This window comes from Chlorocebus sabaeus, chromosome 25 (assembly GCF_047675955.1).
Source record: "Chlorocebus sabaeus isolate Y175 chromosome 25, mChlSab1.0.hap1, whole genome shotgun sequence".
Taxonomy (NCBI): domain Eukaryota; kingdom Metazoa; phylum Chordata; class Mammalia; order Primates; family Cercopithecidae; genus Chlorocebus; species Chlorocebus sabaeus.
In genome coordinates, this window is record NC_132928.1 from 74,855,655 (window position 1) to 74,872,350 (window position 16,696).

General features: G+C 44.8%; 1 protein-coding gene across 2 annotated transcripts in view; it reads left to right on the forward strand.

The window, feature by feature from the left end:
• MTR (5-methyltetrahydrofolate-homocysteine methyltransferase) overlaps positions 1–15,893 on the forward strand; it is a 105,980-nt gene extending 90,087 nt beyond the window's left edge. For both annotated transcript variants that reach the window (XM_007989889.3, XM_007989890.3), the window contains exons 26-33: positions 703–801; positions 1,872–1,947; positions 4,753–4,908; positions 6,720–6,916; positions 9,911–10,111; positions 10,913–11,105; positions 12,572–12,684; positions 13,096–15,893. In XM_007989889.3, the coding sequence (XP_007988080.1) occupies positions 703–801; positions 1,872–1,947; positions 4,753–4,908; positions 6,720–6,916; positions 9,911–10,111; positions 10,913–11,105; positions 12,572–12,684; positions 13,096–13,182 (1,122 nt within the window). In that variant the 3' untranslated portion in view covers positions 13,183–15,893. The remainder of the gene's footprint in view (positions 1–702; positions 802–1,871; positions 1,948–4,752; positions 4,909–6,719; positions 6,917–9,910; positions 10,112–10,912; positions 11,106–12,571; positions 12,685–13,095) is intronic.
• The last annotated feature ends 803 nt before the right edge of the window (positions 15,894–16,696 follow it).

Genomic DNA, 16,696 nt, shown 5'->3' on the forward strand with positions numbered 1-16,696 from the left:
TTCCAGGTTTCACTAGAAGGACACAAAGAACCCAGAAACACTGCTGTGACCATGGTTTATTATTGTGAAAGGATGTAGGTAAAATCAGGAAAGGCAAAAGCACATAGGATGGAATGCAGGAGAGACCAGGTACAGACTTGCAGGAGTCGTCTCCCCATAGAGTGATCCCGATGGTGCTTATTGCTTCCACTAATGATGTGTGACAACATGTAAGGAGCCTTGCCAACCCAGAAGCTTACCTGAACCTTCATGTCCTGGGTTTTTGTTGGGGTTTGGTCACATAGGCCCAGAATGCCCGTGTGTGTAGCCTTAATTGCTCAGTCTTCAATCCCTGCAGAGGTCAAACAAGCATGAGCTACGGTCCCCCACCATAAATCAGACTGTTAGCATAAACGATCTGACGTGGCCCAGGGTGCCAGGCACGCAGTGACTCTCTTATCAGACAGGCTATCCCAAGGGTTTAGAGTTTGTCTCCCAGAAACCAGTCAAGGGCCAGGCCTGCCTTTGGCTTGTGCAGGGTTTGAACATCCCAAGGCCACTAAGTTTACCCTTTCCTGCATACCAGGCAGGAATTAGCACAGTTGGTGAAGGGAGAAGAAATGAAGTTAAGGAAGCCTTCCTGAAGGAGGTGTTATCAGAGTTGACCATTACTGCACCAGTTTTATCATCTTTTGCTCATCTATGGTTATCTTACATTTTCAGTGTTCTCAGCTGTTAGATGAAAATCTAAAGGATGAATACTTTGAGGAAATCATGGAAGAATATGAAGATATTAGACAGGACCATTATGAGTCTCTCAAGGTAAGTGGTAGAAACAGATCTTCGCTTGTGTTTAATGTGACTAGTTTTTATCATCCTAGTTTTTAATGTGACTTCTTAAAATGGTTTTGAGAAGAATAAAAGGCTTGGCATCATTTTAGAGAATTTCTGTCTTCTAGTTCAAATCAGAGGTCTTCAGTGTCTGAGTTCCCAAATAATTTTTGGTTATATTAAAATGAATTTTATTTATTCAGTCAAACATTTATTGGGTACCCAGTAGGTGTTAGGGGCTGCTGTGCTAGATACCAGAGCTTTGGTAATGAATAAAACATGAGTTCGTACTCAGCAGGGAGACAGGCGCTGAAACAGTTTACTGAAATGACTCCCACAGATCCCCATTCTTGAGGAGCTAATGGAAGAAAATGGAGACATAAGGCAGGACCAGTATAAGCCTCTTTGCCTGACTGCCCAACACTGACTGTACAGAATGATGTTTCAAGAACTGTCCTGTCCCTCTCTTGATAAGCTTCAGGGAGTCCATGGAGAACAGGCATAATTATGCTTTAGAAGTCACTGAAATATTTATTTCTGGTTATTTGCCTTATGGGCTTTGGAGGGAGCATTTTGGGAGTTGCTAGGCAAGTGAAATGAGATCAACAGCACGAAGAAAACATGCTGTTTTGCTTCTGAGGTGCTGGCTAGATGCAGTGGTTGGCTTTTTTCTCTCCTTAGGTTTGCCCACAATGGACAGTTTCTTTAATTCCACCTTCTGGTCCTCAGGGTGGGCCATGGAAGGCCAGTTAACAGCTGGCCTCAGGTGTTCTAAAAGTACAGGTGGGACACCTCCCTTGTACCTCAGGTTCAGGCCGCAGAGCCAGGCTCATATTTACATATCAGTAGTTAACGGATGCTTATTGAATCTTTACTCTCTATTATTCTGGTGCCAATGTGAAACCGACTGGATAGAAAAGGAAGAGCTTTTTAGGGTAAGGATTCTCATGAACAAGAGCTTTTGCCTTTTTGCAAAGCTTACATACTGGCCTTCTTGGACATGTTTTCATAGTAGCTGTAGAAAAGCTAACAGTCTCTAATTTTTCTTTGTTTTTTAACAGGAGAGGAGATACTTACCCTTAAATCAAGCCAGAAAAAGTGGTTTCCAAATGGATTGGCTGTCTGAACCTCACCCAGGTCTGTTTGGCTGTGGACTAGAGAAAGACTGGGTGTGGTAACTGACAATGTGCTGAGGAGATATATGTGTTTACTTGGCTACAAAATCAAACCAACAGCTAACAACTCTCAACTGTGTCTAATGCTGATGAGTGACTGAAGAACGGAAAGAAAGAGAATAGGTGCCATTTATGGAGCAGGTGTTGTGTGCCAGACACCATCCTGAAATGGACTCGTAGCAGCTCTCTGAGTCCTTCAGACAACTCCGTAATGGACATGGGAATTATCCTCATTTTAATTTGAAGAAACTGAGTTTTGGGTGGAAACTTGAAAGGTTACTAGGAATCTGTCTGTGGTCTGTCTTCTAAAGCCATGCTCTTTCCTCTGTGCTGTGCTTGAGTTGGTCTCTGTCTCCTTGAAGGAAGTTCTGTGGAAACCTGCCTGGTGGTACTGTCACCTGAGGTGGCCTGGGTCTCTCACAGGCCCAAGGGCAGATGTGAAGTGCCTAAAATGGGAAACACCTTTGCATTCACACATCTTTAAAACACTGCAGCAAAGCAGGATCCTTTATTTCTTGCTTTCTCTCTCGTCCTCTCTCTGGATTTTTCACTCTCTTTTTATTTCTTTTATTTGGTTTCTTCCTTTTTTCAATTTCTAGCCACCTTTCTTGCTTCATATAGGTGTTCACAAGGGAATAAAACATGTAAGATGTTTTGACAGGCGCAGAGAGGCGTGAGACACAAATGCAAAACCAAGACAGAGTGAGCAGGGGTTATATTAATTGAATCCATATTTCCAAGGTAATGCCTCAAATCAGCTTTCATTGCTCACGACATCTGTGTTGTACACATGCTTGGCAGAGTTGAGTTGATTAAATTGGAAATGTAGGTGTGCTTGGTTCTAATTTCATCCCTGCTGAGTTCAGCGTGGTTTGGTGGAAAGAATGCCATATTGGGAGCCGGGAGGCCGGGGTTCTCATCCCAATGTGGCTCCTGGCTCTGACTCACGGAGTGACCTTGAGCAGCTTGCTTTCACGTTTGACAGTTTCTACCATGTGAAAAAAGGAGTTACTTTTTGGAAATGTTGTAAGGGTAAAATACTCTCTGAAAACCTTTGAAAAACTATAAGTTGCTATATATAGTTCAGGCTCCGATTATTTGCTCTGTATCTTTCCCTGTGAAATTGGAATAATAACACAAGGGCAAGTCTGTTTGGATCAAGTCAAACATCCAAAACATACTTTGCTGGAAATACGCTCCCAAGGCCATAGCACCTGGCAGCAGTTGGGATGCTTTTTTAGTGGCCGCTTTAACCTGTGGCATGGGGCTACTGCAGGGCCCGTCCTGCTGCCCGAGGGCCATGGGGCCTTGAGGCCTGGCCCTCTGAAATATATCTGAGGACAGCCTGTCTTAGGGTAGTTGCAGGAAGTTGGTAGGAGATAAAAGAGGGTCTTCTTTTAAGGCCCTGATGGTAAAACCTCAAACTTTTCTTAAACTCTGGAAGACAAGCTTGGTCAAGAGAGAGTCCATCAGTGGCTCTGCAGCAGCACGTTCTCGCTGCCTTCCCAGGTGAGAGGACACTTGAATCAAGGGTCTATCTGTAGATTCCTTTTAGTTTCTCTACTAAGGGGACCATAAAGACTTTATTGCCAACAAACCAACGTAATAGGATATTTCCAAAGAAAGGAATGTCCTGTGTAGTAGAAGGATGACGAGGAACAAATGGGAAAAGGCTACTGTGAACAAGTATGAAAAGGTAGAGATTTCCAGACAGAATTAAGAAGTCAAATGAGAGAAAAATAGAAGCTTCTGTGTTCTCCCAGAGCCCCTGAGATTAGTAGAGTAGGAAGTTCTCCGATCCCTGGTTGCAAATCATAAAGTAGAGAGACAGGAAGGCTCAGATAATGGCAGTGGGGCCAACACCTTAGATTCCAGCCTGATCCTGCCATGTCAGACCAGAGTCCGAGGTGCAGACCACACTATGGGCTGGAGGGCAGGTGGCAGTGCTGCTCTGCCTGCCCCAGAAAGCCCAGCAGCACCATCTGTCTCTGAAGTCTTCACCATTATTTAAATTATGATATATTTTAGACTCACCAGGAGGTATGAAGAACAATATATTAACATCCATGTTTACCTACTAGCCAGCTTAAGACATAACCTACCATCTGATTTTTTAAAAATGAAACAATACAGAGTGAACAAAGGTTATATTAATTGAATCCATATTTCCAAGGTGATAAATCAGCTTTACCTTGCTCATACATCTGTGCTACACACGTGCTTGGCAGAGTGGAGGATTATGTATTGAAGAATATGTATTGGAAGTCCCACATGTGTCCCTTCCTCCCCTGCAGAAAGCACAGCAGTCCTGAATTTGGGACTTCATTTGCCTATATTTTGACTGGGCATATGTATCAGTAGGCAATCTAGATAATTGTTTCCGGTTTTGAAACTTTACATAAGTGGCTTACTCTCCGTGTGTTTTTGGAGTGTTCTTCACGTTCACCTTGTCTTCATTTGTATAAGTGAGGATTAACCCATCTTGTCTTTCCTTCTTGGGTGGGGGGTGGGGATGGAAGGGTTGAGGGAACAGTTTCCAAGGGTGGTGTAGTCAGCTGCATGTGAAGAATAGTTTTATTTAAGACTCAGTGCAGAATTACTCCTTCTCCACGATAATTTAAAGTTCCCCTCTTTGTAAAACAACTCCTACGGGTGACAGGAGGGAGGCAGAGCGTGGGAGCTGGCAGAGCAGTGAGAAGCTGGCAGGGAGGCCTCCATCAGGCAGGGTGCCAGCATCAGCATTGACAACCATACTTCTCTCCTGTAGTGAAGCCCACGTTTATTGGGACCCAGGTCTTTGAAGACTATGACCTGCAGAAGCTGGTGGACTACATTGACTGGAAGCCTTTCTTTGATGTCTGGCAGCTCCGGGGCAAGTACCCAAATCGAGGCTTCCCCAAGATATTTAACGACAAAACAGTAGGTTAGTGCAGTATGTCCTTCCTTTCTGCCTCTGATATTCAAGATGTAGGATTGTGACTTTGGAGACCGGAATCGGTGAGGAGCAGCGGATTTGGATTGTGCAGATTACAGCTGCTTTCATATTGCTCACCTGCCCAACTTTTTAATGTTTTCAAACTGCTAGATTGGTCCTTATTATATCAGCTAAATTTGGTATCTACTTTATTATTTTAATACATGTTTATTGACTTCAGTTACTTGTTGGGCACTAGGGATAAATGGAAGATAACAAAATCCCTGCCGTCTAGCACCCGACTAACTGGCACAGCCAATAGTAATGGGCCCTGCCTGGGCTCCTGTGCACACAAGAGGAGACAGAGCTCAGACTGGGTGGTCAGGGCAGGCTTCCTGGATGAGGTGGTGTTTGAACTGTTTTTGAGGATTCAGTGGGAGTTGCCGTGGCTGGGACTGTGGATGTGATATGGTGTTGAAGAAAAGGACATTCCAGGTAGAGGAGACAGTGTGAGAAGGCATAGGCACATGTGCCTGTTTGGGGAATTGCAAAGAGCCCATTGTGCTTGGAGCATTGGGGAGGGAATGGGAATTTGGGGTGTAAACTAGAGAAGTAGGTGAGGTGATAAATTACTACCCCCCACTTCTCACTTCTAGCCTCACCCCAGAATCCACCAACAGAGACACAAAATCCAAATACAAAGCCATTCAAAGGATCAGGTAGTAGCCAGATCAGAGCAACAGGGAGGGGTAGGCTCACAGAAGCATGGGATTAGGGCTGAGAGGAGCCTAGAAACCAAATTATTGCCAAGTTTCCCATGGGGGGTGGGCCTGGGTGTAGGTGTTAGGATGCTGAGACTCAGGAGCTCTCAGGTAGCCAGGAACGTGATGGTGGACAAGGGGCTTCTCGATGTGCTGCCCCTGAATCATCACAGGTGAGCTGTCCAGGGGCCATAGGGCAGGCTTCTCACCATGGGCAGGATGGCCCAGTCTCACAGACAACAGAAACCGAGAGGGTGTCTTGGGAGCCTGGCTTGCACTGCAGGTCCGGGAGCAGGCCAGCCAGGTGGAGCACTGAAGGCACGTGTGAGGGTTTGGGCCATACTTCACCCCTTACCACTGACGTTCCCTGTTCATGTACAATTCCACTGACTTCACAGTGACCTCTAGGGGACATGACCTGTGCCTTGTATGCACCGTGCCTTGTATTCCGTGGTGTCTGAGCCTGGATTCATACAGTAACAATTTACTGAGGCCGAATGCATATGGTAAGGATGTAGCTGTCCTTTTTTTTTTTTTTTAACACTTCATGGTACTGTTTGAGGCCCCAAATATAAGAATCCCTTCAGATGTTGTTATGTTCAAAATATCAATTGTTATGAATTATATTGTGGTTGGGATTAAAAGCACCACAGAATATGAGGCACAGGTCATGTCTCCCAGAGGTCACTGTGAAGTCAGTGGAGCTGTACATGCACGAGGAACGTCAGCGAGTGAGGAATCTGGCCTGCTTTTTCTCGTCCCCTCTGACAGAATGCTTTGGGGAGCCACAGCTTTGGCTCTGCTTTTTGTCCAATGGAAAACTTAAGTGGCTTGAACTGGGAGAAGCAGACTGTGGGAGCTGCACTTAGCAGGAACCACAAAACCCTGGCTGTTCCACTTTAAGCTGGGTCAATGGCAAACACCAGAAAGCATTTGAGGAAAATGGAGAAGCCTGAAGAGGGAAGGTGTCTGAGGAGGGGTAATGGCTTTTAAAAGAAGCATTGTTTGATGGTTATTTTCGGCATCTTTAAGTGGATTCTAATTATGTTTTTCTAATAGGTGAAGAGGCCAAAAAAGTCTACGATGATGCCCAAAATATGCTGAACACACTGATTAATCAAAAGAAACTCCAAGCCCGGGGTGTGGTTGGGTTCTGGCCAGCACAGAGTATCCAAGACGACATTCACCTGTACACAGAGAGTGCCGTGCCCCAGGCTGCAGAACCCATAGCCACCTTCTATGGGTTAAGGCAACAGGTATGGGCGGTGTACTGACAGCCAGCACGCTGCTTTCACTTGTGAGTTTAAGCACTAAACAAAATAGCTTTGCATAAATGAGAGTCTGCTTCACCTCCTCCCAGATGAGCAGTCACACGCCTAAGCCCAAGCCATCTGTGAGGATCGGGGAGCGAAGGCACCACCATGGGTGCCAGAGGCATGGGTGTCAGAGGCATGGGTGTCAGAGGCATGGGTGCCAGAGGCAGGGCCACCCAGCAGGAGTGAGGCATTCCACGTCGTGTTCCATGGATGGACGAGGACCACTGCTGCTGTCTCAGGTGGTCACACGTCAGGATCTCAGTCTTCTTAGCTTCTGAAGAAAGAGAACACTCACTTGTTCAAAAATATTGGTTAATATCTGTGCATATTATTAAAACAGGCTGTCAGGTGGTTCCCCTTGAAAGGGGAAGACAGGTGGAAACAAGCATTTACAGAATGTACAGCAGGTGCCAGGTGCGTAGTAAGATGCTTGATGGTCATCCTTTTAACTTCCATACAGCCGTGTGAGGCAGATTGTTTCTGTTTTACAGAGGAGAAGATGAAGGCTGCTAGAGATTGTGCTGAGTCCCCCAGTAGAGAGGGGAGAGCCCAGCCTGTACACACCCCTAGGGGCTGTTCTTTGACTATGCTGACTTCTTTTCTTTTGAGTGGTGAGAACAGACTCTTCCAGCAACTTCTCTCTCATCCCCGCCACCTTTGAAAAGGCAGATATCATATGCATGTCCCTTTAGCTGCTGTAAAAAAGAGTGTCTTAATCAAGAATTGGAGCCAGAATTCACCAGTCATTAACAAATTTAATAATTTGCAGTAAATTATTATTTCTGTTTTACTGCCATTTTCAGTCATTCAAAAATAATAGTGTTGGCTGGACACAGTGGCTCACACCTGTATTCCCAGCACTTTGAGAGGCCGAGGTGGGAGGATTGCTTGAGCCCAGAAGTGTGAGACCAGCCCCGGCAAGATGGCAAGACCCTGCCTCTACAAAACAAATTTAAAAATGAGCCATGCATTGGGGAGTGCATGCCTGTACTCCTTCAGCCAGCTACTCGGGAGGATGAGGCGGGAGGATCACTTGAGTCCAGTGATCATGCCACTGTACTCCAACCTGGGCAACAGAGCAAGACCCTGTCTCTAAAAAACGAGCAAACACAAAAGATAGTGGCGCATTTTAATCCCAACCACAGTATAATTCATAATCGTAGAAATTATGACCATAACAACAGCTGAAGGGATTCTTAAATTTGGGGCCTTAAACAGTACCATGAAGAGTTAAACAAGGACAGCTACATCCTTACCATATGCACTCAGGCTCAGTAAATCCTTACTGTATGCACCCAGGCTCCGACGCCACAGAATACAAGGTTTGGGGATTCTAATGTTAAGTTCCAGCCCCTCCTTACGAGGGAATCTGTGGCTTTTCTTTTACAGACATAACTGTGTTCAGAAACCTCTGCTCCAGCCCAGTCTTTCATCTTTCAAGTCCTGTGTCCTCTGTGATCTCTTTTTACTTACAGTACCATTCATGTCCAGGCAATCTGTGACATATTAGGGCATTTAATAGAATGAATTCTCAGAGTTCACCTTTTTAATAGCCTCTGGAGAGGGGAACTGGGCCAGGCACATACATTAGCTACCCAGGTAGTGATTTCTCAGGAGGGGCTTTCCTCCAGTGCACTCTGGAACATTCTGGCGGCAGTGCCTTATTACTCTGGGAGTCTGCTCTTCTGAGTAGGCTCTGATTGCTGTCTCTTCTAAGGTACCATGGGGCTCTGTGATCTGTGTCTCCTGTGGTGCAGGGAAGCGTTGGGTCCCCCTCTGGCCTTTGTTAGCAAAGAATAATTGATGGGCCAAGTGTACATGGAAAACGGCTTCCCCATGCACAGCTGTCCCTAAACTCTGTGACATTCCTGTGTGCCATTACCAAACACCTCCTCGCCTGCACTTAACAATTTCCTGCCCTGTGTCAGTGAAGCTGCACTTGCTTCCACCGTGGGCAGCAAGCTGTGAAGTGTCTGGTTGGCCACTCATTAATTGATCAGTCCTAAGCAGTACCATATATGCAGGAGCATGGGTTGTGGTACCAGCCCCCTGGCCCTTGCACTGTCTGGCCTTGGGCCAGTTGATCAAGCTTCCTGTGCCCCTGATTTCTGGTCTGTAAAATGGAGCTGATGGTATCACTTATGTCACAAGGTGGCTGAAGGGGTTAAATAGTAATTCATATAAAGCGCCAAGAACAGGCATAGGGTAACCACTGAATGAGTATTAGTTGTAAGCTGTTTACCTTCTCAGCAAATATTTATTGATTTTTTAAATATGTATAAGACCTTATTTGTTACCTTAGTTGCAGGGAAGAGTTGCTTATCAGCTGAGGGTGAAAAATGGGGGAGGATAGGCCCCAGGGCTGTGGAGAGAATCCAGAAGCAAATCCTGCTGAATTCTTGGTTTGGTGCCCGGCCGGCCCTAGTGTCCTCAGCCGGCTCCTGAATGACCCCCGACTCCACCCCACACGTCATCCAGCACGTGGCCTGGGCATTGCTGACCCCAGCAGTGTGTTGTTTGAACTGCTTCAGTTGATGCAGAGTGGAGGCGCTTCTGTTTATTGGATCTCTTTCAAACATGTTGCTGGACTTAATTGAAAACACTCGGGGACAAACTTAAAAAAAAAAACAAAAACCATGACGTCAGCACAGTGCCTGAAGGCATGCAGTAAATGTTTTGTCCGTGCGGGAATGAGCGAATGAGCTACTGTCTTGACTGTTTATGTTACGTCATGTCATACATTTTTTAAAATCTCATTTCATTTGTTTATCTTACAAATATTTATTGAATACTATGTGTCAGACACCAGTCCAAGTACTGGGGATATATTGTGTTGTGAAGCTTGTTCTCATTTGAAGCTGCCTGATTGCTCCTCATGGTATGCTGGTGCCACGTTCTTGCTAATGGCGCCCCTGCACACTGCTTGGTTTTAAGGCCGAGAAGGACTCTGCCAGCACGGAGCCATACTACTGCCTTTCGGACTTCATTGCTCCTCTGCATTCTGGCATCCGTGACTACCTGGGCCTGTTTGCTGTTGCCTGCTTTGGGGTGGAAGAGCTGAGCAAGGCCTATGAGGATGACGGTGACGACTACAGCAGCATCATGGTCAAGGCGCTGGGGGACCGGCTGGCAGAGGTAAGGCAGGGGCATAGTGCCAAGGGGCTGAGGATAGAGGCCAGGAGGGGTAGGGAGCCTGAGGTGGGTGTCTGAAAACTGATCGGCCCTTAGAACCAGTGTCTTTTTTTTTTTTTTTTTTTCTTGAGTTGGATGCTGCTGACTTTAACATTACACATATTTTAATATCATGTATCCCCAGATTGCTTGTGTACGTTATCTTTGGGGCAAAGAAAAACCTTGAATGGTGCCATAGTTGGCTGTTGCTCTTAGAGCCTTTACTTCTGCCTTATCTCTGTTGTCTCTCTTTGCTTGTTGTGATGTGACATTTTCCTCAGTACCCTAAAAAATTAAAAACAAATTTTTATTTCAGAGCCCCTCATTGTAATGCTGGTGTCATCTATAGATTCTTCATCTTCCTATGCATGGAATGGGGGTAGCCTTGGCCCTGGGGAGAGCCTCTCCCTTCTCCTGCAGTGAACAGTGGAGGAACTAACAGCTGTATGGTCCCAGCTGCTCTTTCTGGCCAGTGCAGCTTTGGATTGACCTTTGGGGAAATTGTTAAGTTTTAAGGTAGAAAATCCTTGGGTCATTAAGGATGGTCCTTCAGAGCTCAGGTTGAGGCCAAAATTGAGCTGCAGAGCAGCTAATGAAAGTACAAACCAATAGAGAATCCAGCCTGTTCCCTCTTAGCAAATTTCCCCTGGCTGTGGTCCAGATGAGGGAGGCTGTCCTCATGGCTGTGATTCAGGGGGTGGAGGCTGCACTGATGCCGTGAGCCCCCACCACCGCCTAAGCATGCCTGGTGCCCTGGGTCCCAAGGCCTTTGCAGAAGAGCTCCATGAAAGGGTTCGCCGAGAACTGTGGGCCTACTGTGGCAGTGAGCAGCTGGACGTCGCAGACCTGCGCAGGCTGCGGTACGAGGGCATCCGCCCGGCTCCCGGCTACCCCAGCCAGCCTGACCACACCGAGAAGCTCACCATGTGGAGACTCGCGGACATTGAGCAATCTACGGGTATGAGCCAGAAGGCCGCGGGTTCCTGTCGTCCTCCTTCAGTAGATAGAGTCTTATCAACATAATGACACTTAGGGTTAAACATGTTTTTAAAATGGAAGGGCTTCTCATCACATTGTCCCTTATGCTGTCCTTTTTCACTTGTAACTATTTATTCTGGCATTTTATTTCAGTATTACTGATTAGTATTCTTACATCATCAGTTTTAGAAATTTCAGTTTAAATTATTTCCTCTTGGCCTACAACAGATGGGAGTTTAGCTTACATATACCATCCCGTGCCTCTCCTGCCCCAGTTTCCTGTGACAGGCATGGTCATGTCTTTAATCCTTCCCTTAAAGACCGACCTTTGTCCCTCAGTAACCTCACATGCTTCACGCTCTTGTCCCATTGCTTATGGATAGTGTCCCTGGGCACTGGTCTTGCAGAGCACGCAGCCTTCCCTTCAGCCCTCTCTTCTCTTTACTTTTACCCTGATACTAACATTTATACTCATCTGTAATCATAATTCTCTGTTATGTTTTGCCTGTGGATTGATTCTAATAGCTGAAAATGAGAAGCTGGCATGTGCCCTTCTGAGACAACGGCCCAGACGCCGACACACGCCCTCAGCGTCCTGTGCCCAGAGCTGAATTGCTTGTGGTTCTGTGGCTGCACATTGTCACGTTGATGTGCTGGTTCTGTCATTACTGCAGAGTTGATGTAGTTGAGATGGCCCAGGCTAAGCTTACCGTTTTCAGCAGAATTAATAGAAAGCATGCCATCAAAGCTGATAAAGGCATCCAGATTTCAGTGAGAAACCATGAGCTGTGCTGCATCTGCTTCAGCAGGAACAACACTAACTCTAGGAGCCATGAGATCTGGGTTTGAGTCCTGTTTCTGCCATAAGCTAGCTGGGCAACCCTGGCAAAGCACTCATCCTTCATGTTGCTCTATTTCCTTGTCCATAAAACGTGTGGCTTCGAATAGATATCCTTGAGGGTCTGTTTGAGCTGTCTGATCCCAAGGAAAACTGTCTCTTCTTTCTCACAATGTTGTGGGCTCCTTGTTCACTGGCACTCTCAGTCATCCCTAGTACCAGTGGCTGCACAGAGCCCGTAGAGAGCTCTTCAGCTGGTGTTCTCATCTCCGAGGGTAGAGTTCCTGCCTGAGAAGGTCTATTCTTAGGAGCAAATCAGGGTGCCTGTAACTGATCTAGGATGGCCGGAGGTAGGAGTATAGAGTCGTTCCTAGGCCTGTCCCCCTGGGTTAGAGGAGATCTGCATGTCCCGAATTTGTTTCTTCACATGGCAGGAATTTGCTAGACTTGTCTGATCACAGCTTTCATGCTGTGTCATATGTCTACCTAGAAGGCATGAGTTCACTTTGGTTCACTTGTTCCACAAGAGTTCATTGAGTGCCTGCCAGCTGCAGGCCCTGTGCTAGACACTGAGTCAATAAGCATTTTCCCCATGTTGCTCTCTCTAGGCATTAGGTTAACAGAATCATTAGCAATGGCACCTGCTTCAGCAGTCTCAGGCCTCTACTTCTCCAATTTGAAGTCCAAATATTTTGCTGTGGGGAAGATTTCCAAGGATCAGGTAAGCTAGCTGTTTCATTATATGTGGCTTCCCTAGTTCAAATGAAATTCTAGAACCTCTTTCATTTTAAATGTGAATGAGAATAAAGTGAGGGGAAAGGATGAAGAAATTTACTCCAGTTAATGTCTTAATTTGATTTCAGCAGAATGCTTCTATTGTAGCCCTCACTTCTACATGCAAACCACACACACACACACACAGCTTCTAAGCATCAGATGTTTACTACATGTTGTTTTTCTGCCCAGAGAATAAGGCAACTTGGTAAATAAATATCTATCTACATTTAACTCTGTAGATTGCTATTAAGACAAGAAATGGAAGGTACTTAATGTTTTTTGGCAAATCTTATGGAAACTTCTATTCCAAAAGTCTTTCACGTTGGTTTAATAAAATGCTTCTCATCTTTTGCAGGTTGAGGATTATGCTTTGAGGAAGAACATGTCTGTGGCTGAGGTTGAGAAATGGCTTGGACCCATTTTGGGATATGATACAGAGTAACTTTTTTTTTTTTTTTTTTGCCTTTTTTGTTCTTGATGATCCTCAAGGAAACACAACCTGGAGTGCCTTAAAAATAACAACAACAAAAATCCTGTGTGCATCTGGCTGACACTTCCCTGCTTCTGGTTTTCGAAGACTATTTAGTGGAACCTTGCAGAGGAGCAGGGTCTTCCTACAGTGCCTGGAAAACAGGTGCTGTGTTTTCAGGACCTTGCGTGAAGAGCAGTGAGCAGGGCTCCTGTGGTTTCCCTGGTCCCTCTGAGATGGGGACAGACTGAAGACAGGTCTTCTGCATTTCAAAGCAAGTCAACTTGCTTTTTTCTATTTTTAGAGTGGAATCTAGGAGGCCACTTCGTCCTCTTTTTTTCCTCTTAGAAGAAAAGCCTGAAACTGAGTTGAATAGAGAAGTGTGACCCTGTGACAAAGCGATACTGTGAGAAATGGGGCATTTTAATCTAAGTGGTTATAACAGTGGATTCTGACGGGGAAGGTATAGCTCTGTTTTCTTCAGAAGACCTCATTTTCTAAAGTCTGGATTAAATGGTTGCAGAACTGCCTTTGGCAAAAGGCATGCTCTCACTGCTTGCTTGTCAGAAACACTGAAGCCGTTTGCCCCAGTGTGGTCAAGCAGCCATGCTCTCTGGGCATTTTCGTCCTCCCATAATTTCATATTTCCGTGCCCGTGAGGAAACAAAAAGGAAATGAGGAGAGAAAGTTACTGTTAAGGATTGTTAACATCTTCTAATTGTTTTCAGGATTGAGCAGGTTCTCAGCTGGGCTCTTGATATCCTGTGGATAGTTGGACAGGTGGGCAGCATAACATCACTCATTTCTTACCATGTTATTCCCTTCCAATTCTCAATGTATTCAATAATGAAGAATGACGCCACCACTCAAGCAACAAGCCTCAAACTCACCCATGTCATCTTTTTCTTGGATGATTGCAGTTATCTCAAAAATTTGCATGCAAAATATACACTCATCCTACTTGAAGATGGTGGTGGAAATATTCAGGAGAAGGTAGCGTTGGAGTCCTGATTTGAGATTTGAAGGATGAAGATGAAGAAGCAAGAGAGGAACAAATGAGAAACTATCTTTGTTCATGAATAGGAATATTAAAGATTGTAAAAGTATCAGATCTCCCCAAATTGATCTATGGATTTAATACCATTTTCATTGGAAATTCCAACAGAGATTTTATTGAATGAAACAAGCAGGTGTTTAAATTTATATGGATTAGCAAAGGACTTAAAATTACCAAATGCTTCTAAATATGAAGGAAAGATTGAGGAGACACACCCTATGTGATACCAAGTTTTATTGTCAAGACAGTGTCATGTGGTGCAGAGGTAGGCGTTATGAGCAGGGGAACAAAATAAGGGTCTAGAAACTTGCCTAGGCATATGTTGACCTTTGCAAAATGACCTGGTGACATGGCAGGTCAGTGGGGACAGGAAGGATCACTCCCTAAGTAGTCCCAGAACAATGGCTATTCATGTGGGAAAAAAAGAAATTTTAATTTATCTCACCTTACCCAATGATAAGTTCTAAATATGTTAAGGGCTTTAATACAGAAAGCAAAAATTGTCAGTGTTTGGATGAAAAAAGCCTTAGGGCAGGAAAGAATCTCTTGAGACATGAAGTAGTAATCACAAATGACAAGGTGGTTAAGTGAATTCTGTTAAAACTAAAGACTTACATTAAGCAAACACTTGAAGTGAGATGAGCCACAACTTGAGAAGACATTTATAATACAAATAAGTTACACGGGATTCATAATCACAAATACAGAGAATTCCTGTTTAAAAAAAAATAGAAAAATAGAGAAGACTACACAAGAGGAAATAAATAGGGCTTTGAAATAAATAGATGTTCTGTAGCATTGGTGGTCAGGGAAATACGAATTAGGACCACAGTGAGATTCCATTTTATATCCATAAGATTTGCAAAAGTTGGGTCTGACAATACCAGGTGTTAGATCTGTAGGGACTTGTACAACATTGTGGATGTGTAAACAGGCACCACTGCTTTAAAAAACAATTTTCCCTCACAGACTTGAACATTTGCAGACCTTATGATCTTACTTCCAACTCCCACCTGTATGTCCAGCAAACTCTTGTATGTGGCCCCTAGGAGGAATGGGTAAGAATGTTCATATAATGTATTTATAATAGTTCATAACTGGAGAAAGTGAAATGTATGTCTCTCTGCAGGAAAATAGGTGAATAATTATATATATATATTCATCCTACGGGATATTATTCAGTAGTGGAAATGAGTGAACTACAACTGTAGCTAACAATAAGAATGAATCTCAGAAAATATTGAGGAAAAGTAGCAAGTTCAAAGAGACCACATGTGGTGTACTATTTTTATTGAGCTCAAAAACAAGCAAAACCAAAGAATATGTAGTCTAAACATACATATACAATAAAACTATGCTATTAAAAAAAGAAAAGAAGGTAACAATGATAAACCAAAATTGAGCATAGTAATTACCCACGGAAGGAGGAAGTGGAAGGGACAGGAGCACATAGGTAGATGTGAAGTTATGCGGCTGTTCTGGTTTCTCCTGGTAGACTTACGAGTGTTTACTATATACTATTAATATATTATGCTTTATAACTAATAGATAAGAGTTTTGTACATATTAAATATGTTCTTAATATTAAATATAAAAAATAAAGGCAAAGTGGAATGATAAGCTAAAATCTGGTATGGTTTTGTAGTTAATGTTTGTACATGTCAAATACAGTTTTGTCACCCAGGCTGGAGTGCAGTGGCTGAATCTCAGCTCATGGCAAGCTCCGCCTCCTGGGTCCACACTACTCTCCGGCCTCAGCCTCCCGAGTAGCTGGGACTACAGGCGCCCGCCACCTCGCCCGGCTAGCTTTTTGTATTTTTTTTTAGTAGAGACGGGGTTTCACTGTGTTAGCCAGGATGGTCTCGATCTCCTGACCTCATGATCCGCCCGTCTCGGCCTCCCAAAGTGCTGGGATTACAGGCTTGAGCCACCATGCCCGGCCGTCAAATACAGTTTTTAAGGAAAGGAAGAGCATCTTAGGGTAAACAGGAGCTAGAAAGGTGAGGGGCGGGAGAGTGCTGCATCCGTGTGGCTGCCAGCAGTGCCCAGGTACCAGGCTTTGGGGAATGAGTGGATGGCAGCACCATTTGCTAAGACAGGCGCCAGGGGATGGGAGAAAGGATGAGTTTTGAAAAGATTCAGTGGGACTAGACTGAATATAGGTAGTTGGATACTAGACTTTGGAATTTTAAAAGAGTATCTGGAGTTAGAATTGAGAGACATCAACGTGGAGATGGAGGTCAGGCTGCAGTGTGGTGGGATCACCTATGGAGCATATGAGGAAAGGAGAATCTGGAGGAGGAGGAGGGGAGCCAGCAGGGGAGCAGCTGTGGGTTGGAGGAAGCCAGGAGGGAGAGTGCAATGCCAAGAAAGCAAGGAAGAGTGTTTCAAAGCGTGTCTGTAGAACCCAGTGCTGCGAAGAGCTCTGGG